At 40.4% G+C, this 25,658-nt stretch overlaps 1 protein-coding gene and 1 pseudogene across 2 annotated transcripts in view; one reads left to right on the forward strand and one right to left on the reverse strand.

Annotated features, from left to right (window-relative positions):
• Positions 1–25,658, reverse strand: part of AGPAT5 (1-acylglycerol-3-phosphate O-acyltransferase 5) — a 62,393-nt gene that overhangs the window by 22,641 nt on the left and 14,094 nt on the right. The window contains exons 2-5 of one of the 2 annotated variants that reach the window (XM_032618531.1): positions 21,874–21,943; positions 16,598–16,713; positions 13,381–13,470; positions 3,194–3,284 (exon numbers count right to left, since the gene is read on the reverse strand). In XM_032618531.1, coding sequence (XP_032474422.1) covers positions 3,194–3,284; positions 13,381–13,470; positions 16,598–16,713; positions 21,874–21,943 — 367 coding nt within the window. The remainder of the gene's footprint in view (positions 1–3,193; positions 3,285–13,380; positions 13,471–16,597; positions 16,714–21,873; positions 21,944–25,658) is intronic. The other variant, XM_032618532.1, reaches the window with a different exon arrangement.
• Positions 5,276–7,577, forward strand: LOC116746729 (annotated as a pseudogene).

A 25,658-nucleotide genomic window follows, 5' to 3' on the forward strand; every position in this document is an offset into this window, starting at 1 on the left:
TTTAATGACAACAAAATGCATCAGATTTTACAAGACACATGAAAAGTAACAGGAAAAAAATTCCTAAATATTAAGTTTATTGTTTCCCTTTCATCTCATCTAACATAAAATTGTAATTCCTAAACAGAATTAAAAGTGGATATAAGAGGTGACACACAAGTGTAACTGAAAATTTATATAGTTTATGGCCTTCATAACTCAAGTTTTTATGAAGAGTCTCAAACTAATTCATCTATAAACTATTTTAAGCTTCAAAGAGTAAAATATATATTTTGTTAAAGTCAGGGCTCAGCAATCTAGAATCATTGGAGAAGGAATAATTCAGGAGAGCCGCAATTTTCTGAAACCATAAAAATTTACTTCATGAAAACCCCAGATTTTGTGTAACCATTTTAGATCACTGTTTTCTTATACAAATCTAGAAAACGGTTCCTTCAACAAAATAAGACATTTTCACAACAGTACTTTTCTGAGACTAATACACAAACGTGAAGTATAACTCCCTGAGGAAAGGATATAAAATGCAACATTTTCTAAACCCATTTGGACATGAAACCCTTTTTTTCCCCAAAATATCTTGTGGGCTCAGTTACAGAACACGCTTTCAGAAAAATGGAATTAAGACTGTGACTTCTTAAATAAAACATAATGAACTAATTACAAAGCATACTGTTCAATGACTTCCATTCAACTCTGCAGTGACGCCCAGACCACTAAGCCTAAAATTCGCCGCCTGCCGTGACTGATACTCACGCCAGCCTGACGCACCAAACTCACACAGCTCTCCTTCACTCATCTTTTGCTTGAAGACATCAGACTCTTTGCTCTTAACTCCATGTCTTTGCTATTGTTATTTCTCATACCTAGAATTCCCTCCCTTCCCCATACGTGTCGGCCCTAATTCTACATTTCCGACGTCACCTCCTCTTGGCAGTCATCCAGACACCCTGTGTGTCACTAGTTCTCTTTTCCTTCAACTCCCAAGGAATGTTATCTGTACTTCTCACACCTTATCTCTTTGTACATCATATACGTGTGTTCTCATCTATCCTCGATTGGATAAGGACTCGTATCTGCCTTGTAATAAATATTTCTTAAAGGAATGTGGTTACAAGACATAGCCTTGCTTGCCTTTTACATAATAGCTCCAAATGGTAATGACTGGAGTTCTTACATCCAATTTTATTAGCCCTTCTGTTTTATCCCTCAGGATCGGCTATCAATTTTTGCCATTATTAATAGATTTACCTGTGGTGGTACCTCTCCTCCATTTTCTAAGTTAGCAGTAATGACTTAGTAAATATATATTACATACCAGGCTTTCTATAAACATTATGTCACTGAATCTCACAAAAGCCCTATGAAGGAGATATTATGATTCCTGATTTACAAATAAGGAAATAGACGAAAAAAAATAAAGTAACCTGCCTAAGGTTATAGGAATTAATATGTGCTTGGGAATGCGGCCCAAAGCTAGTGGTAATGTTCCTCTAAGACTAAATACTAGTTCAAGAGGGAAACGTGCATATTCTGTAAAGAAAAGCTGAAGGAACCTTGAAGACAGAGGCCCAGCTGATAGAGCGTATGAGTGGAAAGGTAAATACTGTATTTGACACACCAAGTCTGGGACGTGCCTTTGAGTCAGTCAGGTGAAGCTCTCCCTGGGCCACTGTGAATACAGGTCTTGAGTCAGGCAGAGAGGTGCAGATGGGAGAAAGCTTTCTGTGAGTCATCTGCAGTGAAATAAATGGTGGCGACAGCTCTGGATTTTAGATGAAGGCCACCATGAAAAACACAGAAAGTGAAATAAATGAGAAAGACCAAAGTCAGACACCAGAAATAACATGAAACAGGAAAGAATGAAGCAGAAGAGGAGGCTAGAAAGGAGACTAAGCGCGAAGCGCCAGAGGGTAGGAGGAAAATGGAGACTAGCCAGATGGAAGTCTAGGGGGGGAATTCCGTCTCAGATCATGATGAGTTGACTCAAACCAGCTAGAATTAAACATGCATTTCCTCTGATGCACCAACCACATTTCGAATGATCACTACCACATGGGTCAGAGCAGACACAGAACAGTACCACCCTTGCAGCAGGCTCTCATAACCTCAGAGGCCCTGGCAGAGCGCTGCAACAAGGCATCTGTTCAGGTAGCGCTGCTGATCAAAGCAGGCAGACCACATGCTAATCCACGGTCAATCTTCAGAGACACCTTTGAGAACACAGCCAATTTGGTTAAATTGTATAGCTTATTGGTGTATCAGTTATCCAATTTTCTAAAATATGATGTTAAGAACATTCTCATTATTGGGGACGTTAATAGCTTTTAAGAACTGTGAACCAACTGTGTGTAATATTCTCCAATAGGAACTTCACACATCTTCTACTCTAATTCTTACACAGACTTAGGCATACCCCTTGGTATCCACAGGGGATTGCTTCTAAGACTAGCCCCAATCCCAACTCCACCCCTTGGATACCAAAATCCACAGATGCTCAAGCCCCTTCTAGAAAACGGCCTAGTACTTGCACACATCCTCCTGTATGCTTTAAATCAGCTCTGGATTTCTTCTAATAACCGATACAACACAAATGCTATGTAAATAGTTGTAAGTGCAACGTAAATGCTTTGTAAATAGTTGCCAGCATGGCAATTTCAAGTTTTGCTGTTTGGAACTTCCTGAAAAAAATGTATTTTAGATGTTTTCCATCTGTGGTTGATTGAATCCATGGACGCAGAACCCACAGATCTTTCTTAAGAGACGAGCAACTCATGCTCAGTGACACCAGGCAGCTTGCAACCACACTGCTAATAAATGTCAGAATCTGGATTCCAATCTAGGCCTGTCAACCTACAAAACAGAAACTCTGCCCATCACACAGAACCCACACTGCAGAAGAAGGTTCCATCTAAATAAGCATGAGCCCAGATAGATTCTGCCTAAAGCCACGGTACCAAAATACGTGCTGTAGGAAGCACCTGAATTTAATCTCGCAGACATATGTAATAACACATATGAATTAATGAGAAGAAACTTCATTTCCTAAGGAATAATACAGACATTCATTCAAGGAATAAAAACATTCATTCATTTCACCTGTCGTAAAACATAAATATCTTCTCTAGGAACAAAAATTTAAAAGGTCATTATCTTTAAAAATTTTATTTTCAAATACAGGTAATGTTTTACTTACCTTCTTGAGCAGCAAATGTCTGACTAGCTGAAATGACCTTTGTTAGTTCTGGATTATACCTTGTTCCCTCTGGAAAAATCACAAGATACATCTGTGAAGCCATAAAGAAAATTTGGTTTGTTTTATGTGAGTGTTTTTATTGTTGCTGTTAACTTATCAATGCTAACCCTATTACTCCTAAGAGTATTTCCCATGGTGGGGGAAAAAAGAGGTATATTCAATTACCTATGACCTTCATTTCAAGCAGAACAACCAAAATGCACAAATTCAATTAAGTCTTAATATTAACATAGACTATATGTGAAATACCGTCCTACATTCATTTGTAGGTCAGCCATTAAGAATCCAACATTTCTAATTACATGCAAATATTCACTAATTTAAAAACTGGCCATAAATGACTCATACAAAGCCTCAATTCAACAATGAAAGAGGTTTTTTTTCCCCCTAAGATTCTGCAAAATGACTTTTGAAAAGGTGTACATTTTAGGGCTTCCCTGGTGGCACAGTGGTTAAGAATCCACCTGCCAATGCACGGGACATGGGTTCAAGCCCTGGTCCAGGAAGATCCCACATGCCGCGGAGCAACTAAGCCCGTGCGCCACAACTACTGAGCCTGCGCTCTAGAGCCCGCGAGCAACAACTACTGAGCCTGTGCGCCACAACTACTGAAGCCCATGCGCCTAGAGCCCGTGCTCTGCAACAAGAGAAGCCACCGCGATGAGAAGCTTGCACACCGCAACGAAGAGTAGCCCCTGCTCGCCGCAACTAGAGAAAAGCCCACACGTGGCAACGAAGACCCAGAGCAGCCAAAATAAATAAATAAAATGAATAAATAAATAAAAAGAAAACGTGTAAATTTTAGACATCAGGGTCCCTAAGTACATCTCATTTGAGGGATGAGATATATACTTATATACATAACTATATAAATTTCCACAATATAAAAGGTAATAGATGTTCGTATTTCAAAAGATTCACACAGCATTCTTATTTTATAAGACTCCCTTAATGCATTTTAAATGACTCAATTTACAGGTGGCCTCATAAATTAAAACAATGCAATTATAAATGAGTTATAAATCAAGCTGGATGTTTACTAAGTAATCAATTAGTCTAAACTTAAGGAGCTCATGAGAGAAAAGTATGCTCATTTTATCCATCCTTACCAGATCCCAGGTAAGACCATCTACCTAGATGTCCAGCACAGAAATATTCTTTTATCTGAATGGTCTATGATTTTCACATAGATATAAATGAACCTATGTGAAAATCTGAATTTTTTCATTAGATAAACATATGATCATTCTCTTCCAAAGTTTAACCTGAAAAGCTGGTATAATGGTGGCCCTGCAATTTTGTGTTTTCAACTTCCATGCAAATGCAGAAGCTTTTTATCCATCTGCATATATAATTTTTAGAAGCTACTATCTTTGCCTAACTTAGAAACTAATAGGTTGTGTTTGGTTATCTTTTCAGAGTGGTCAAAAAATGTAGAGAGAAAAAAAAAAAAGAGAAAAAAAAAAATGTAGAAAACTGGGTAAAGAAAAATTTTTAATTAAGAATTCCTTATTTTGTTTCAGGAGCCAGAAGGAAAAACCAGAAGAAAAATACTAAAATTAGTTCCCAAAACCACAAATTCATTCTCATGAGAAAACATTTTAAATTAGTAAAGTTTGTATTCAAAGCCATGAAAGCAATTACTGAAGCTTATTAGCTTTTCACTCAATGATTTATAAATAAAACAATTCATGATTGGAATGGTTAATAACTCATGTGGTATTATTTTCTGTCTCTCAGATGTTTTACTTAAAAAACACTGACGGTTAGCAAGAAAGTAAGAAAGAACTATTCATGCAGGGTTCATTCAAGAAATATTTCTTGTACACCTATTATGTGCCAGGTGCTATATACAGAGTAACAAAACAATATGGTCTTTGGAGACAAGTGAGAAAATAGTACACTAAACAAATACAAATATATAATTACACACTATGTGACTACGAAGAAAAAGAACAAGGTGATATAAAAGAAAATGACACGAGGGAAACTAGAATGGATGATGGGTCTAAGGCCTAAAGAATGATAAAAGAACGGGTGCTTTCCCCAGCAGACAAGGAACAAGGCAAGGACGCCCACCCTCACCAGTTCTATTCAAGGCTGCTCAGCAGCGGTAAAAAGAAACAAGCTATTGATACATACAGTGACTGGAGGAATCTCAAAATGATTATGCTAAGTGGAAGAAGCCAAACTCACTCCCAAACAAAGAGTACAAACTGTATGATTCCATTTATATAAAATTCTAAAAAGTACAAACTAATCCATAGTGACAGAAAGCAGCTCAGTGACTGCCTTGAGACGGAACAGGCACAAAGAGGCACAAGGACACTTCTGGAGCTTGTGGATATGGGCAGTATCTCGACTGTGGCAATGGTTTGTATACAGACACCCAAACTCATCAAATTCTGCACAGTAACTGTCTGCAGACTACCGCACATCAATCACACCTGACCAGCAGAACTTCAGTAGAAGAGAGAGAGGCAGCCACCAGACAGAAGACGCACTGCGTGCAGACTCGCAGGTGGGGAAGAGCCGGGGCGCTGCAGGACTAAGGCAAAGCCAATGTAACTCAATGTGGAAGTGGAAGAACGGCATGAAGCAAAATTAGACCACACAAGTTGTACAGATTTTCTAGGCGCAGGATGGGAAGAGGAGCAAGCAGGGAGCGACTGCTAAGAGGCACAGGCTCCTTGGGGTGATGAAGACGTTCTGGAATCACATAGTGGTGACGGCTGCACAACTTGGCCAATACGTGGAAAACCACTGAATGACATGCTTTAGGATGGTGAATTTCACGGTATGTGAATTACAGCTCAACAAACAAATAAACAGGCCAAAGCCCATTACTATCTTCCACAAGTCAGCGAATGGGTTCCAAACTGTAAAAGAAACTAATCATTACACAGAATAAAAGTTACATTAAAAAAGTAAAATATGACAGTCACACAATGAATTATTATTAAATTATTAAGGTCACTGGCTAAACAATAAATAAGGCTATTTTATGGCCATTACGCCACAGAGTAGGTGGTCTTCTATAGGAAATCGTATTTACACAGACTGTCACTAGAGAAAGCACAGAGCAGTATGAATAACTGACTTCAATCCCGACTCTCCCCTCACAGGCCCTGTGGTGGCCCTGGATGACCTCCTCCTCTCTGCACCTAAGTTTCCTCATCTATAAAATGAAGCGACAGTGGCACCTACGCCTCACTGGGATGTTACAACGACAGAAGGTGGTAAGTCGACGCGCCGCCGGGACCTGCCATGTCCAAGGCCTGGAGCTGCCGTGACCGTGGCGTCAGTCATTACCACTGCGGACACGCCCCATGAGGACGTGATTCCCGCAGGCTTCCCGAGCAGCCCTCCCTCTGCAGCGAGATGCCCAGGCAGACCACCGCGGCACCCGCCGGGCAGCCTGCTCATCTGACGACAGGCCCGTCAAGACCTTCGACGCGCTCAGCGGAGGAAAGATCCTCGTCGCCGACCTCAGGCGTCATGAGGGTCCTGTGTGGCGAGTGGCCTGGGCCCACCCCGTGCATGGCAATGTCCTGGCATCCTGCTCCTACGACCGGAAAGAGGAAAATGGCACCTGGGAGAAGACGCATGGGCTCACGGGACACGACTCCTCAGTAAACTCTGTGTGCTGGGCCCCCCATGACTACGGCCCGATCCTAGCCTGTGCGAGCTCGGATGGGGCCATTTCTCTGCTGACTTACACCAGGTTGGGCCGGTGGGAAGTGAAGAAGACCAACAGTGCTCACGCTATTGGCTGCAATGCCGTCAGCTGGGCCCCTGCTGTCGGACCTGGAAGCCTCACAGACCAGCCATCTGGGCAGAAGCCCAGCTACATCAAGACGCTTGCATTTGCTGTGGCTGTGGCTGTGACAACCTCACCAAACCGTGCACGGGGGAGGAGGGCGGCAGTGCAAGGAAGGGCAGAAGTTGGAAGTGCACAGTGACTGGGTTTGAGATGTGGCCTGGGCCCCCTCCATCGGCCTGCCCACCAGCACCATTGCCAGCTGCTCCCAGGATGGTCCAGTGTTCATCTGGGCCTGTGAAGGTGCCTCGGGCAGTGCGTGGTCCCCCAAACTGCTGCACAAGTTCAGTGATGTTGTACGGCATGGGAGCCAGCCCATCACAGCCCACATCCTGGCCGCCTCAAGGGGAGACAATAGGGTGACCCTGTGGAAGGAGTCGGTCGACGGGCAGTGGGTGTGCATCAGTGATGTCAAACAAGGGCCAGGGTGCTGTGTCCACTTCAGTCACTGAGGGTCAGCAGGACGAGCTGTGGCCAGACAGGCAGGGCCTGGTCTCCACCTGATGCCTCCAGGGCTGCCCCGTCCTGGGCCGACTGACCACACAGCTGGGAGGAAGAACGCCTCGCTCCCACAAGGTCACTTGCCCGGGAGTCATAACAAATGCAACCAGATTTATCATCTGCCTTAACATGGTTTGACATGGTTTGTAATTTACTGTCCAGCTGAACACACACTTGCTCTGAGGGAAAAACGACAATTAACCCTCAGCTCTATTATTTTAAGATATTTTTGGTCATTTTTAGGTACCTTTCAGGTTCAGGCATCATTTGGGCGGTGATCGTTTCCAGAGTAATTAAACTCATAGTGCTTCTTTAAAAAAAAAAAAAAGGCGGTAAGTCATATAATCTACTCAATACGGTGCCTGGTGCAAAATAACGTTGCAATTTGCTGTTACAGTGAAAACAGATCTGCTTTAGAAATCTGCGACAGTGCATCTGGTGGGAAGAAGAACAACGTGACATGAGTAGCTAATCACCCTGACCGAGGGGACCTGCCTTCCCTGCCACCAGCTTGGTGTGTTGCCTTCTCAATAACTCCCTCCAAAGGCCATGAGACAAAGCAGTTCTGCTTCTCTCAGGAATGAGAGCCCAGGACAACAGAGGTGTTCTCATCTGATAACTTCCTTGCTACGGCTTTCAAATTGCTGACCAAAAGGCTGCTCCCTTCTTTAGTTCCCCTGGAAATAGAGAAGGTGGCAGCAGAGGAAGTGGAGGGATTAAAAGTAGAGCACTAGGGCAAGAGAAGAATGGCCACAGAGACTGACATTTCTGGACCTGCTTCTCAATTAAGGAAAATATAAGTGAAATCCCTGCTCAAGGACAGGGAAGCAACAAGGAGGACAGGAAAAAACTGACAAACTGTCACAAACCAATCAAGTTATGCACAAGATTTTTGCTACTGTTCATATAACTCTTTTATTCTGCTAATTCTCATTTGGAAGGAACCAGAGAGTCTGTTTTTCTTTAGTGATGACCTTCCACATCAGAAAACTCTATATTCAAGATGTGACATACCACTTTAAACACACGCACTTTGGCCCCTACCTGAAAATTAGCAGGTTATTTCACGTTAACAGTCTATTCGAAAAGAAAAGAGCTATTTAAGAGTTTAAAATACGTTCAAATTGTAACCAACTATTGAACTGATGATTTTCTACTAAAAACAGCCTTTTCTCTATGCTTACGAAAAGTTAATTTACTTGTTAAGTGAACCTCAGTTTCTCACTCCCAAATGAAGACTCGGCTTTGCTGTGAGGATTAAAGGAAATATGTGATGATATCAAGCCCTGTGTGGCAGCTCTTCAAACATATTGTTTCCTCCCCCGCTGGTTTTTAAAAATTCTCCTAGTTTACTGAAGAGTTCCAAAGCAGGCGCATTTATACAGAAATAATATCTCAGAACGTAATAAGTTTTGATTAGCTAGACATCTTTTAATTACTTGCTTTCTCTTTATATAAAAAGCTATTTCATACCGAGATGCACAGAATATAAATAAGATGGTTCCTCTCTGCCTTCTGTCTCCCAAATTAAACCAATCTAGCACAGTATAACTTCTTTACAAAGTTTTCTACATTTATAATCAGAAACATTCAACCCATTAAAAATTCCACTGCACATTTACAGAGGAAAGAATACAAAAATGTGGAAGATACAAAGTATCTATCTCTTTCCTCAAAGAGTATATTACTTAATTATGCAAGTGCCCTATGTATGATCAGAAAACAGTGATAAAATCACACAGATGCACACGGGCGAGGCAGGCAGAATAAGGGCCCCTCCCCCAAACGTCCAGCTCCTAATGCTCGGAACCAGTCAATAGGGCAGGTTACGGCAAAGGGGGATTTAAGACTACCAGCCACTGGACCTCAGGGTAAGGGCTGATCGTAGAATGCCGGGGGTGGGGGTGGGGGTGGCCCAATGCGATCACGTGATCACAAGGACAGGAAAGAGGGAGGCAGAAGAGTCAGAACCACAGACACGGCCAGCACGAAGGAGACAGACCGGCCACTGCTGGCCTTGCAGACAGAAAGAAGTCGTGAGCTAGGAGGGCAGGCAACCTCCAGAAACTGGAAAAGGCAAGAGAATGGATTCTCCCTCGGAATCTCCCTAAGGACCTCAGTGCACTGCCACCTTGACTTTAGTCCAGTGAGACCCATTTTGAACTGCTGGCCTCCAGAACGATTTAGATAATAAATTAGTATTATTTTGTTTTCTGGCTTTATTGAGGTATGATTGACAAATAAAAACTGTATATATTTAAGGTACAACGCGATGCCTTACTATACGTGTACACCACAGAGTTACTGTATTTTTTTTATGGTAGAACACTTAAAATCTACTCTTTCAGCAAATTTCAGGTACGTAATATGTTATTATTAAGTATAGTCACCATACTGTACACTACATCTCCAGAATTTATTCATCTTGTAACTGAATCTCCCCATTTCCCCCAACTCCCAGCCCCGGGAACTACCATTCTACCCTCCGGTTCTATGAGTTCAGCCTTTTTAGATTCCACATATAAGTGAGACCATGCAGTGTTTGTCTTTCTGTGTCAAGCATATTTCACTTAGCATAATGCCCTTGAGGTTCATCCATGTTGTTGCAAAGAACAGGATTTCCTTCTTTTTTAAGGCTGAAACAATTCCACTGTGTGTGTGTGTCTGTGTGCACCACATTTGCTTTATCTGCTCATCTGTCAACGCAGCCTTAGGTTGTTTCCGTATCTTGGCTGCTGCGAATGAACATGGGAATGCAGATGTCTCCTCAAGATAGTGATTTTATGTTTTTGGATATATACCCGGGAGCGGAACTGCTCGCTCATACGGTAGTTCTTTTTGGATATATACCCAGGAGCGGAACTGCTCGCTCATACGGTAGTTCTTTTTGGATATATACCCAGGAGCGGAACTGCTCGCTCATACGGTAGTTCTTTTTTTAAATCTTTTGAGGTACCTCCATTCTGTTTTCCATAATGGCTGTACCACTATGGAATTCTTATATTCCCACCAACATCGGCTAACTTTTCTATATCCTTACAAACACTTTCATCTTCTGACTTTGTGATAAGAGCCATCCTAACAGGTGTGAGGTGATCTCTCACTGTGGTTGTGACTGGCATTTTCCTGATGATAAGCAATGCCGAGCACCTTTCATGCACCTGTTGGCTATTTGTATGTCTTCTTTGGAGAAATGTCTTTTCAAGTCCCTTGCCCATTTTCAATTGAGTTATTTGGTTTTTTGCTAGTGAGTTGCATGAGTTCCTCAAATATTTTGGAAATTAACACCTTATTGGATAGGATATGTGGTTTGCAAGTATTCTCTCGCATTCCGTAGGCTGCTTTTTCATTTTGTTGATTATTTCCTTTGCTGTGCAGAAACTTTTTAGTTTGATGTAGTCCCATTTGTTTATCTTTGTTTTTGTCACCTGTGCTTTTGCTGTTATATCCAATATTTGTGTTATTTTAAGCTGGTAAGTTTGTGGTACTTTGTTACAGCAGCGATAGGAAAATACAATAAGCATAATTTTCAAACATGTTATTTAATCCCATCTACCAAATTAAGTAATTATTAACAAATTTACCATATAAGTAAACTAAAGCTTAGAGAAGTTAAGTGATGCACAAAGTAACAAAGTTTAAATGGCAGATCTGGAATTTAAACTCAAATCTGATGTCAAAGCCAATACTCTTATGCACTAGGTTGCCTCACATTTGAAAAGGAACTTGAGTTAAATCTGGGAAGAAACAAAGCACAAGATTCCATATTTGTGCTGTAAACTGCATGGCTCCAATGCTGACTAAGTGACTTCTATAGATGAAGTAGTTATTTTTATCATAAATGTTTCATTTGCACCCCCAACCGATAAGTACCTTATAAAAATATTGTCTCAGCAATATTTATTGAGAAGATGTATTTCTTAGTAATTGATAATTCAGACATATTTTTGGAAACAAAATTCTGCAGTCTCTCAAATAATACTAGTAGTGAATAGTAAGAGCTGATTTAATGATTAACCATAGATTTCTGTGAGGAAAATTAAGCCATATGGAAGTTGACTTGATATATTCCACCCTGTCAATTATGTGATTAACTTTCAGAAACAAAAGAGCATAATGAAGAGTCTGAGATTATGTATCTGTTTCATAGCCTTTAATATTAAAAAATGAAGGGCTTCCCTGGTGGCGCAGTGGTTGAGAGTCCGCCTGCCGATGCAGGGGACACGGGTTCGTGCCCCAGTCCGGGAAGATCCCACATACTGCAGAGCGGATGAGCCCGTGAGCCATGGCCGCTGAGCCTGCGTGTCTGGAGCCTGTGCTCCGCAACGGGAGAGGCCACAACAGTGAGAGGCCCGCGTACCGCAAAAAAAAAAAAAAAAAAAAAAAAAAGACGATTCATCCAGGTTCTAAAAACCTGGCCTCAGACCTGTAGTGACCTGAAGTGACAGCGGCTCACAGCACTGCCTCACGAGCCTGCCACTCAGCATCACTGCATGAACATCAAAACACTAGACTCTTGCCCTTGAAAAACAGAAAAGTTCTCCGGTAGCCCAAGATTAGGTTATTTGAACTGACTTTCCTACTGAAAACAACTTAAAAAGCTGGATATAACATCATCTTAAAAGTATCCAAGAGCTGACAAGATGGTAAGACCAAGATTAAAGCAAACACAGTAAAGCAGAAGTAAGCCCAGGAAAGAACTTTCATTCTAAGAGATTCAAAAGGTGAGGGGAACCGAAATCGAAGGCCACAGACCTCCTATTGGAAACAGTGAGAGTGAACCAGAAGTGGAGGGAGCGCCACAGGCTTCACTCCTGGTACAAAAGTAAAGCAGGCAATCCAGGCCTCACGTGCACTTGCCACCTTGGTTGCGTCGCCTGGGTTGTCCAGTCAGCCTCAAGCTCAGCATTTGGTCTGGGCAGGCCCAGGCGAGAGGAGCCTCGAGGGGCCCAGCTAAAACAAATGCCACCGTTCTCTGGGGGAAGGCACTTTCATCTTACGCTTGCGCTGATTTCTGCAAATAATTTTCCAGGTACAATCAGCAGACAAATATCACCAAGCACACAAGGAAAGAAGGCACCATGAGCAAGAAGAGAAGACGCGGAAGGCGGAGAGCGGGAAGGAAAGAAGAAAAGAACTGGTAACTGGGAGCTAAGCCCCTGAGCACCAGGACAGACAAGCATGCCATGCACTGGGGAGTAAAGCTCAGGAGGTCACTGCAGTCACGGTGCTCTGTCCTCGGAGAGCGCCGGGGAAGAGCCATAGGGCAGCAATCGGCATTCTTCAAAGAGAATATTGAGATTCCTTCTGGGCGGAGCAAGGTTTTATAAGTAACATTTACACTCAATGATTCTTCATTTGTAGATATTCATACTTTTCCTGACTTTTCAAATAACTCAACAGATACAAGAAATCCAAATTTATACCGACAGAAAACAGCTGTTCTAAAACTCCATGTGACTGAAGAAGCGGAGTTGGAGGAGCTCTGAAGTGGCTGAAGCTAAGGTTACAAGCGCAGTTCTGTTTTCTATTTATAGACTGAAGACAGCAAATGTTCTTGTTACTCCTCTTTAAGGTCAATACTGACAACTACCGGCAAAGGATCCAATCGCCTGGAGCAATCTTTCTAGTGGCCAAAAATAACTGCTTACCTATATTTAGAGGGTTTTTGTTGCCTCGAAAACTCTGAATTATTTATTACACACGGGATACTATATTTTCAAAACAATTCTTAAATGCTAATTTAATGTTTAAATTAAAAAATGAGAGTTGATAAGAAAAATAATGAAAATGAGCGTAATCTTACTGGAGTTCCTGCATTGATGTAGCTCTGCAGCTTTTTTCTCATTTCCTTTTCATTGAATTTGGCACTTCTCTTTACATAGATCCCTCCATGCTGCCACATAAAAAAAGAAAAAAAAGAAAAAAAAAAGAGGGGAAAAAAGTATTTACTATTAAAATATCCAATGGCCAGTCATCAAAAGGGTTAACTTTATTCCCAAAGAGTGAAGAATAAAATTACATTTTAGGAATTAAATTATATTTAATACATTCATATGTTAGCATCTAGAGAACACTAGCTGAAAATTCTCCTACGTTTTTAATACAATTCAAATAAAACTGTGTGCGACATTTTACTGGAAAACACATGAATATTTAGTTCTGTTGGCAGTTAAAAATGCTTTCTTTCTTAAAAATACATTTTTTTAAAATCAAAAATTCAATCAGATGGATCTTAGCTCTCAATTTCTCCAATGACTTATTATGGAATAACTAAAAATTCTCCTTTCAACAAATACTATCTTCGAAATTTTAGAAACTGACCCTGCTACATATTTATGTCGTACTGTCATTGACCGAATTCGGTTCTCCCCCGTGAGATTCTTATGTTGAAGCCCTAACCCCCAATGTGACTGTATTTGGAGATGGGGCTTTTAGGAAAATAAATGAGGTCATAAGAGTGGGCCCTGATCCAACAGGAATGGAGCCTTAAAAGGAGAGATTAGGACACAGAAAAGTGCACGCAAAGGAGAGACACAGGAGAAGGCAGCTGTCTACAAGCCAAAGAAAGAGACCTCAAGAGAAACCAACCCCGCTGACACCAGGACTTGATCTTGGACTTCCAGCCTCCAGAACTGTGAGCAAATAAATTTCTGTTGTTTAAGCCACACAGTGTGATACTTTATTATGAGAGCCCTAGCAGGCTAATACAGGCACCTTCATAAAAATTAAGGTAGCCTTAATTAAACCTCATAAGTGCACTTCATTGAAACTTTGCATCAGGTCAGCTATTTTTTTGTACTCCTTTCTACTAATTTGAACGCATCTGTAAAATTAACCGACTGGATGAATTTGATTTTGTCTTAATCAAGAATATGAGTAAAAGGAAATAAAGAGAAGCAAGGAGGGGAGAGGATAAAGAGGAGAGGAAGGGTGGTCTCAGATTCTGGTCATGGTTCCTTCCACGTATGAACTGGCTTGCCCGAGCGCGGAGAAGAAACTCAGAATGCTCTACAGAATGTATGTCGCCATTTACGCAGACTAAGAGGACTGACGGGAAGAAATTCATTCTTCACTAACTCTTTAGAATTAAAGCCAAAGAATGCATATATTGCAGTGTGAAACTTCCCCAAGCTTTCAATGCCATGACGTCTATTCTTCACATACTATTTCTTCCCAGTCATTTAATTTGCTTATTGAAGTTTTTTTTTTTTTAGAGAACTAGGAGCATCTTTTGTTCTTTTTTAAAATATATTTATTTATTTTTGGCTGTGTTGGGTCTTCATTGCTGCACGCAGGCTTTCTCTAGTTGCGGAGAGCGGGGGCTACTCTTCGCTGAGGTGCGCGGGCTTCTCATTGCAGTGCCTTCTCTTGTTGCGGAGCACAGGCTCTAGGCGCACGGGCTTCAGTAGTTGTGGCTCGTGGGCTCAGTAGTTGTGGCGCACGGGCTTAGTTGCTCCGCGGCATGTGGGATCTTCCCAGACCAGAGATCAAACCCATGTCCCCTGCACTGGCAGGCGGATTCCCAACCACTGCGCCACCAGGGAAGTCCCTTAAAGTCTATTTTAATTAAAAAACATCTGAGTTCTTTCCCAGGTATATGGAAGCTACGGAAGTGAAGACCAGGTATCTTTCCTTAGGAACTCCCTGATTAGTGAGGAAGCAAAATATGTATACGTGTGTGATATAAAGAGAATTGATAAGTGTTATAATAAAGATAGCCAGAAACGAAAGCAGAGTGGAGGAAAGAGTGTGGAGGTCATTCACAGCTGTCATACATATCTCTAGTTCTACTCACAGGGCTTAAATGAGCAAAAGCTCGCTATTGCCCTTTTTATTTATTTATTTTTTAATTTAACCCAACAGTAAGGTTCCCCAAACACCTGCTTCTGGTTGGGATGAGGGAGCAAAGAGACCTCTGCTCTGAATGCTACAGTTAATCTGCACCTTATAACGCTCACAAGCTGGCAGTTTGGAAATATTTAGTTTTCTGAATGTCTATATATTAATATGCATTTTTCTACACATATAAAATACTTAATATTTTATAAATACAATAATTATAAGAAATATAAAACTGGAGAGTCTGTTTCCTCGTATTTTGCTTGTAAATAACTATTTTTGAATAGCATTATTTCTGTCTCATACAAACTGTAAAAAAAAATCCTTTTAAAAGAAAATTTTACGTCGTGGCATAAAGTCCACTACTTATTAATCTATTCCTGTTTATACATGCACCCAGTAGTTTAAAATACTTTTCGTCAAAATATATATGAATTTTATTTCCCTTTAAAAGACTCAGGAAAAGAGGAAAGGAGACGGGCAGTAAGTACACTAACCTCCAACACCACAGGGTCACTGATCATGGGACTTGGGGCAGCACGGATCGGTGGTACCACTGTCTTGTGCCCAGCGGATGACTTTCAGATTTATATATTTTCAGAGATCACCATAACTTTAGCTTTTCTTCTTTAATCGATTATTAAAGTCTTATTAACAAGTCTGTCTTCCATACAAATTTCATTCTTAATATTTAGAAAATTACATATCAAATAATATATTCAGAAAAGGCATAGAAAAATGCTAGTAATCCCCTTCTGAATATCAAAGAGCCTGTTATATAGTTCCATGACCTGATGGTTATTATGTAATTTAAAGGATTTGCATAAAATAACATATATTGAATATTTATTATGTACCTGACACTCATGCTAGGCACTTTACATATATAGCTCACTATTTTTTTATATCCTACAGATAATTACTTTTTAGTTTCTTAAGGTAAGTGTCCATCAGGTTCTAGGTCTTTAAATTTTTCTATTTATTTGGTTTTTGTACATTTGCATTTTTTCTATTTAACATTAAAAATGTCAGACAAAATCATGTTAATTTAGAATAAACTATTAAACCCATAAAAATAAACCAAAAAAACTCATACATTCATATTAAATGTATGTAAAATTTTAAAATCTAAAATTTTCATAAGCTACATATATATAAAGAAAGAAGCATGGGAAAGTTACCTGAGAAAAATAACACCCATACAGTGGAAGCCATTTGAGCCCATCTTTCAGCACATAGCGCACATGTCCGAGAGCGTTCTGCCTGATGGCCAAAATATCAGCAACGATCCAGTCAACTGCAAAGACAGAATCAATTAGTGCATAAGCGGCCCCGGGTGAACTCCAGCATCCCCTCCACAGAAACACAAAATGCCTCTTCACAAGACTGTATGAGGATATGCTTTGAAAAATATTAGGGTTAGAATTGTTAAATTACTATAAAACAACCTCAGACATTTGCAAAATATAAATTCTGTGGAGTTTTTTAGATTTGTTTTTTGTTGGTTTTTGTTTTTACGGTTCTTGAAAAGCTTCTCGTCTCACGGATAAAATGCAAAAGTCACAAACCATCAGAGTAATCCAAAAGCAGCATGAACAAAATAAAACAGGCTTCTCTCATTCTTGACGTCTAGAAAACATGAAATTATAAGCAAAAAAATGGCTAAATGAAGCTGTCACGTGGAAGTAAATATTCTGTATATACCAATATGTTCAACAAGAGGCAAGGACATTTTATCTTGACCAATGACTTTCAGGACACAATAATAGGTTATAATGGAATTCAAAAGAAAGATCTCTCAAAGCTTACAACTATGCTGGGCACATATGTGTTCTTTACATAATCAAAGGACACGTAGCCAGGCTGCTAATAACTCTAATTCCATAGATATGACTAAAAGTTCAAAAAAACACAAAAATAAGAAGGCACGAGTGAGGTGCCAACAAAAAACTCAAAAAACCTATAAGAAGAAATAGGTTGTTAACTGATCTTTCGAGCAGAGCAAATTCTGAACAGAAGTAGCCCTTCCTTGGGACTAGCCTTCCCGCCAAAGCAAAGGACCGGAGACCAGCAAACTGTACAGAAGATGGCAAACAGAAGAGATGATTTAAAGAGATCAAGAGGAAATAAAATGAAGTTAAGCCAGCAAATGGTAATGGGTCTGGAGGACCAGAGAGATCTGGATTTGAAAATAAATGGCTGCCAACTACCCTATTTCTTCATAAGAATGAAAATGATAAAAATGAAATGTGAGGGAGACTTTTCTCGTATCTACAGATGAACTTGAAGATGGGATACTTGAAAAAAAAATTAATAAGAAGCTGTGAAAGGATTCAGTCATCGGATCACAAGTGTATTCAGGGCCAGGGACATGAAAACAAAAGGAGCAAATTCGAGAGGAAATTTTTTTTTTTTTAAAAAATAAAAACCCGGTAGGAAATAAAAACCAAGAAAATAACGGAGTAACAATAAAATTTCAACCAAAAGGGACAGTTTTCCACAGGATTACAGGAAGATTAACTCTTAGCTGTGTGATATTCTTTAGGCAATGCACCATACTGGACAGAATATCCTAAAGAAGTATATTAGCCAAGTTAAACATTAAAAATTATCCTTTTGCAAAAATGTTTTATCAATTATTATAAATCTTTCTTTTTAATCTTTTTTATCATTCATAATTAACTCTTTCTTGATGATTTAAGAGGTACAATGATTACATCTATAATTGCTATTATGGCTCCTTTAAATAGAGTGATGCAAAGATTTTCCCCTGTAGTAAATGATCCCCACCAGTGGTGTCTATCAGTTGGCGACACCTACTCTATGGAACTATCAATTATCACTTTTCTCTAAAATATTTACCTCCCTATAGAAGCCCTCTCCCTATCCCCTTCCCTGTAATTCAGATCAATTAAACAGTCACTGAGAAACACATTTCTTTCTAACCATGTTTTGGAAACTAAATAATCAAGCAAATGTTATAAATATACCTAATGTAAAAGTAAACAGACTCAATAAATTCTGAGAACTTAGCGTATGGTTTCCAGGCTACAGTATATTCTGGAACATATTTGGGATACAAGGCTAAAAACAAGATTTGGTATCTTTTCCTGAAACAATCATTTTTTAAAATGTGGAAGAATTTGAAAATTCATTTTTATATTAAAACACACATGGTTATATGGTAGCCTAGGATACATCTTCCAATAACTTATAAGAGAAAGTGTAAAATTTACAAAGTATGTCATGTTGTAATGCACTGTCCTGGCTATACCCTTAGATTTCTGAAATATTTAGTGGAAAAATTTTAAGAACTAATTTAGGAGTCAAAAGACACAAGCTTTGTGCCATCAATTTTTGCTACTCAATTATCTTTTTTACTTTTTAAAATTCTCAACTAGGTTTCAGATAGGAGACACTAGACTACAGCTGAGTTACTGACGGCTGAGATGCTAATGTATCACCTTTATAATAACTATTCACACATTTTGTGTTCTGGCATGAGATCAAGAAATGCAGCTGTGTAAGAATTCTTCTATGGCGATCCGGCCCAAGCCGTTGTTCCCATTAACTGGGAAGAGAGGAGGGGAGGGCAGTGAGGAGAGGCAGCAAGAGATGACAGCGTTTTCATCTGTGCTATCAGGTAACAACAGCTCCCAACTCATAAGGGCATAGCGCGGTCTGAAGGAGACCCTGCATGTGAGCACTCACCTAACACGGATCCGGCGTGCCCTCGGGATTAGCTGTCATCATCATCACCCCTACTGTTCGCTGCCCGTGTGAGCCGGGCTCTCTGTGAGATTACGAGCTAGCCTATGGAAACTGCCTAAAAGCCTTGACCAGTAGACATGACTCACACCTGACCAATAAGGCTCAGAGAGGCTAAGTCATTTGCCCACAGTCACACAGCCTATTGCAGAATAGCTTATGAATTGGGGTCTGACTCCACAGCCCAGACCTCACCATACATGTTGTTAGTCAAGACAAATGTCACCTAAACCAAGAAAAGGGAACCTTTGTGAGATTAAAAAGTTACAGAGTGTCCAAAGCAGAGAGCTAAAGAAGGCCGAGAGGAAGGAATAGTGGTCACTGCAGCCTTGCTGACTCTGGAGATAAATAAGTTAACAGAGACTAAGAATGCAGAGGCAGCAAGGGCACATCAAGTGAAAACAGGGGACCAGAGGGACGAATTCAAATGCCAATTCTTTGGCTGCCTGGCCAAGGAAAGACTCTTGTATTCTGGCAGGCCTCGCAGAGGGAGAGCAAGGAAGCCTAAGCTGAACAGCAGTCCTTGACATGTTCTTTCTGCTACTGACATTTTTAGATTACTCGGTTGTGGTTTTTAATACCTCAAAAGGGTTTTAAAAGGGGTACCTAGACATAGCAGGCCAACGAGCCATGTCCCTGGATAAGTTTTAGGGGCCTCTGGAACCTCAAACTCTAGGCAAAGTTTTATGTGCCCATTTTTCTGGGAAAAGGCTACGTATCTTCTATCATATTCTAACTGAAGCCTATAATTCTAAAGTAATTTAAAGTCACTATCTAGTTATGTTCCTAAATTATGGATTTTTTAAAGCATTCAAAAAGCAACCTTCTTAACCCCGAACGACGGACTGGTACGGGGCCGGTACTAAAAGTCCAGGCACTCAGAGGTCGGGTGAGAGGACGGGAATGCAGACTGGTTCTCTGTGATGAGACAGGTAACGTTTTCACGTCAGCCGTGGGTTGCCTAAGGAGCTCACACTTCCCATTTTACCCTTCCAGGTCCAAACACAGAATCGTGAAAACTCTGTCCTTCCAAATGTTTTCCCAGAAGTCCTCACTCTGGATATAAAGGCCAACATATAGTAAGCACACAAATGACAGCAGTGGCTATAATTTTTGTATTATTATTTTTATTGCTACTACTCCCACCTCCAGGAATGTTCAGGGAGTACTTATTCCACAGGTTCGTGCTAGTACCAAAGCTCTGTTAGCAGAACACTGTTTCCATTGAAACCTGGAAAAAGGAAAGTTGGCATGGAACCTGAACAAGAAATTTTAAGAGAGAATTCTTTAAACAGAAAGAAAACGCTAAATGAAATTAACCAGGGGCTCAATATAAAGGAAATTGGGCTATCATGAGCCACTCCCTGCCCTAGACCCACAAATCCTTTTTATTTGGATATTGGAACCCTGGTAGACATATGCCATCAGCAGCAGAACAGGAATAGCAAGACTGTGCTAGCAGTAAAAAGCCCGATATGACTGGAGAAACAGTCAAAATAAAGAGAAAGTCAGGCTGCTTTATAGGTCAGAGTTAGAAGTAGACCCTGACCACAGGGCTGGTTGCTTTGCTAAAGTCAAATGGAATTAAATCAAATAGTCTTAGCAGTCATGGTAACAAAGCCAGGGAAATACAGATACCTCAAATTCCTACTCACCCTCCAGAGCATCAGCTCTTGACCTAGAAAACTGAGTGTAATCAGTAACAAGTTGAGAAAGATGCACCTCAACTTCTTTACCTTTCTTTACCTTCCAGAAGGTATACGTAGTAATAAAAGTAACCGTGAAGAAACACAGCTGACAGGAGGAAGATAAAGGACAGCCACAGGCATTAGTGTTTTCTCAATCAGGTGTTACCATTCATCAGCTTGTTTTTAGCTTTGAACTTCTGGGTACTACATTTTTTAAAGTAATAAAAAGAGAATTTAGGAAGTGTGTATCAAAAGCAGTTACAGCTTTGAAAAAATATGAAGTGGGATGTTTCTTGGACTGAATTATTTGGAGAACTGAAAAGTACCTTAACCACTGTTAATTTCTTAGTTTGGTTACTGTATAAGATGCCGTCATTGGGACAAACTTGGTGGAGTCAATGGACTCTACATAGTATTTTTGTAAATCCTTGTGAATCTACAATTATTTCAATATAGAAAGTGTTTTTTTTAAGTACCTTGAGCTAATTTAACGTATATACTGCGCTACACTGGAGAGCAGGGTCTTCTGTGATTCCTCTGATAGAAGAGTAAGATATAATTAAACCCAAACATTTGAAGAAGCAAAAGGAACTGCAGACATTAGTAATTAATACTGTGTTCAAGGAAATGAGTACTCACAAATCAGTACAACCTTTCTGCAGCTTAACAATCAAAAATATAAAATGTTTATACAGTATGATCCACAAATTCCACTTCTAAGAACAAGACTTAAAAAGGAAGAATATTCAAAGAAAGAGAAAAAAAGCAAAGAAAATAGCTTATATACACCCAGCAGAGGGAAAAGGAAAATTCATAGCTTTCACATTCCTGATTTTCCAAAAAACTAAAATCACAAAAATACGAGGTCACATATAATATCTGCATTGAAAATTCATGTTTTACCACCACCAACAAATCCATTTAAAAATATCAGAACATTACTTTGAATTACTTTCCTACTGTGTGTAGAGAAACCTGTTTCATGCAAATGAAATACAAACCTGTGCTTTGATGATTTGCCAAATATATTATATTTTCTTTGTTTTTTGGCAAATCTCCATACAGCAATATCTAAAAGATAAAATAAAGAGAGACATTACTTTGATATTTTAAAACATGTACTACTGTAACATACAAAATATGACAATGTCAAAAAATTGACAAATACGTGATGTCATGAATAGTCCCATCCATGATTAACAACCACTAGACTTCTCTTAGGAGTCTCAGAGACCATAAACAGCACATGTCTATAAAGCAGTTGAGCGCAGGGCAGGTTAATGGTCATAAAGTAAAGCAATGATCAGTATCCTCCTGAGTTTTTACTGACTGCTTACAACATCGGAAACACTGTTCATAAGGTACGGCGTCCTTCAAAGAGTCTACAGTGCGGTGGAAGAGACAGGCGTGCATACAATAACTGTGATGAGACATAATGCAAATATTATGAAAATACAGTCTATTTTAAAGAACTGTCAACTGCAGGCAGTAGTAGCATTCATTAGGTGCGGTTTCAGCAGAGAAGGTGAAGGAAGGGATGTTCATGAAGAGAGGAACAAAGGAATGGAAGCAGCAGCATCTGAGGCCAGTAAGGGTGCACCTGGCAGGCTGCCGGCACACCCAGGCTGCACCTAGAGACGGTGAGGGGTGCAGGCGGACCGGAGGAGATCTGAACCAGAACGTACAGTCTTCTGACTACCAAGCTAAAGATGAAAACTTTATTCTGTAAGTAACGGGGAAACTTGGTCCCATGATTGGGACTCTTTACATCTCTACACAGAGCACAAGGAGTTCAGGATCAGTGGCTTCTAGGAAGGGGAAGCTGCACAACAGGGCGGGGTGTTCACAGCAGGCTGCAACTCCAGCTGTCGTGCTTCCTTTCTTTAGCTGGGTGGTGGGTACACAGATGCTCCTTATATGAATCTTTCTGTAGTTCTCTCTGTCTCAAATATTTCATAATAAATTATTTAAAGAAATTAGAAGTACATTTTTAAAGACTTCAAACGAAATGACTCCTAACAGTGGTATTTTTTTATTCAGGGCGTTTTTGTTTCTGTATCTTGTCATCACAGATTATTCAAGATTATGGCAATCTTTTTAGATAGCCACAGAGATTATCTTTTGATCACACCACTACTCATTTATATCTTAACAACAGAACAAAGAAAAAGACATTAAGCCAACCTCTCGGTAGATAAACGGAGTTAGATGACAAAGTTCTGGAGACCAGGGACTCAGACTGAGATTTCTTATATCTTCCCCAGAAAACTATACAGTGCGATGCAGGTAATATGAGTTTAGATTTCTCCTCAATAGTTTTTCATTAAGAAAGCTTATCAGCGCCAAAACAAAAGGACGAAATCAATGACTTGATCCACGCAGGGTTAAAATTGCAGCCCTGGTGTGTGAGCAATACCCCTTCCTACCAACGAGCCAGAATTGCTTTGAGACCACTGGGTGGCACGCGCTGGGTTTAAAGTACTGCAGCTACACCACAGAGTATTTCTGGCTTCACTTCCGTGGATGAGACATTCACAATGGAAGGCTGTGGTTTAACGGATTCAATCTGAATACCACTCTTTGGAGACCTGCCTGCCCCCAGGCTGAAGACAGAACTTGAACCACTAGGAGACTCTCCTTCCCATTTCTTGCTCTGAGCTTCATTTAGAGACTACAGCCTTTGAAGGTAAATGGCATACAAGCTATTGAAAGGCATTTTTTAAAGTTTCATTGTGGTAATCATTTCATAATGCATACGTATATCAAAACATCACATTGAACACCTTAAATATGTATAATTTTATATTTTTGAAAAATAAACTAAAAATTTAAACAATGGGTGAGCTCCCAGGCCGATCCCCTGCCCTCCAAAGCCCCCTCCAGGCTGCATAGGTCCTTGGGGGCATAGGTTGGAGGCCGGGCAGATCAGGAGAGGCAGGTGGAAGGGACCCTCCCAGACCGAAGGAGCAGGAGAGGAGGGTGTTTGCCCCGCCCACTGGAGCCCAGGAAGCCTGCTGGGCTCCCAGGTGAGGTCCCCTGCCCTCTGAGACCAGGGATGGGGGGCGCGCCTGGGCCCCTTTGTTTCTTGAGCTCAAGCCCCACTGCCCACAGCCCCCAGGGCCTTTTCCAGCCCTGTGGGTCCTGAGCATTGACCCCACCCACCACCCAAAGCTTGCCCCTGCTTAGGCCCCGCCCTCCACAGCCAAGGCCTCCCCCCCCCGCCCCCTTTTTTTCTTTTCCCTCCTCCTCTTTTTTACTATTGTGGTACTAATGTACCTTCCGGTTGTTGATTCAGCTATATTTTTATTTTTATATTCTTCCTAACATACCTGTTAGTTTCCTAGTCTAATTTTATTTTTTACTTTGCTATTTTTTTATTGTTTTTTTGTTTTTTGGGTTTTTTTGCTGCCTCAGATGCCTTGCGGGATCTTGGTTCACGAGCCCCTTGTCGGACCAGAGCTCCTGCGGTGGGAGCTCCAAGTCTGAACCACCGGACTAACAGAGAACCTCAGACGCCAGGGAATATTCATCAGAGTGAGGTCTCATGGAGGTCCTCATCTCAGCACCAAGAACCAGCCCTATCCAACAGCCTACAAACCCCAGTGTAGGAAACCTCAGGCCAAACAACCAGTAAGACAGGAACACAACCCCACTCATTAAAAAAAAAAAAGAGAGAGAGATGGCAAAAAAAATATGTCACAGATGAAGGAGAAGGGTAAAAACCTACAAGACCAAATAAATGAAGAGGAAACAGGCAATCTACATAAAAAAGAATTCAGAGTAATGATAGTAAAGATGATCCAGAATCTCTGAAACAGAATGGAGGCATGGATTGAGAAAATATAAGAAATGTTTAACAAAGATCTAGAAGAACTAAAGAACAAAAAAACAGATATGAAGAACACAATAACTGAAATGAAAAATACACTAGAAAGAATCAATAACAGAATAACTGAAACAGAAGACAAATAAGTGAGCTGGAAGACAAAATGGTGGAAATAACTGCCGAGGAGCAGAATAAAGAAAAAAGAATGAAAAGAACTGAAGACTATCTCAGAGACCTCTGGGACAACACTAAATGTGCCAACATTCGAATTATAGGGGTCCCAGAAGAAGAAGAGCAAAAGAAAGGATCTGAGAAAATATTTGAAGACATTATAGTTGAAAACGTCCCTAACGTGGGAAAGGAAATAGTCACCCAAGGCCAGGAAGCAGAGTCCCATACAGGATAAACCCTAGGAAAAACACACCAAGACACATATTAATCAAAATAACAAAAATTAAATTCCAAGAAAAAATATTAAAAGCAGCAAGGGAAAGACAAAAAATACCATACAAAGGAATCCCCATAAGGTTATCAGCTGATTTTTCAGTGGAAACTCTGCAGGCCAGAAGGGAGTGGCAGGATACACTTAAGGTGATGAAAGAGAAAAACCTACAACCAAGATTACTCTACCCAGCAAAGATCTCATTCATATTCGATGGAGGAGTCAAAAGCTTTTCAGACAAGCAAAAACTAAGAGAATTCAGCACCACCAAACCAGCTTTACAAGAAATGCTAAAGAAACTTCTCTAAGCTGGGAAACACAAGAGAAGAAAAAGACCCACAAAAACAAACCCAAAACAACTTAAGAAAATGGTAATAGGAACACACATATCGATAATAACCTTGAATGTAAATGGACTAAATGCTCCAACCAAAAGACACAGACTGGCTGAATGGTTACAAAAACAAGACCCATCTATATGCTGTGTACAAGAGACCCACTTCAGACCTAGGGACACA

This window comes from Phocoena sinus, chromosome 21, assembly GCF_008692025.1.
Source record: "Phocoena sinus isolate mPhoSin1 chromosome 21, mPhoSin1.pri, whole genome shotgun sequence".
Lineage (NCBI taxonomy): Eukaryota > Metazoa > Chordata > Mammalia > Artiodactyla > Phocoenidae > Phocoena > Phocoena sinus.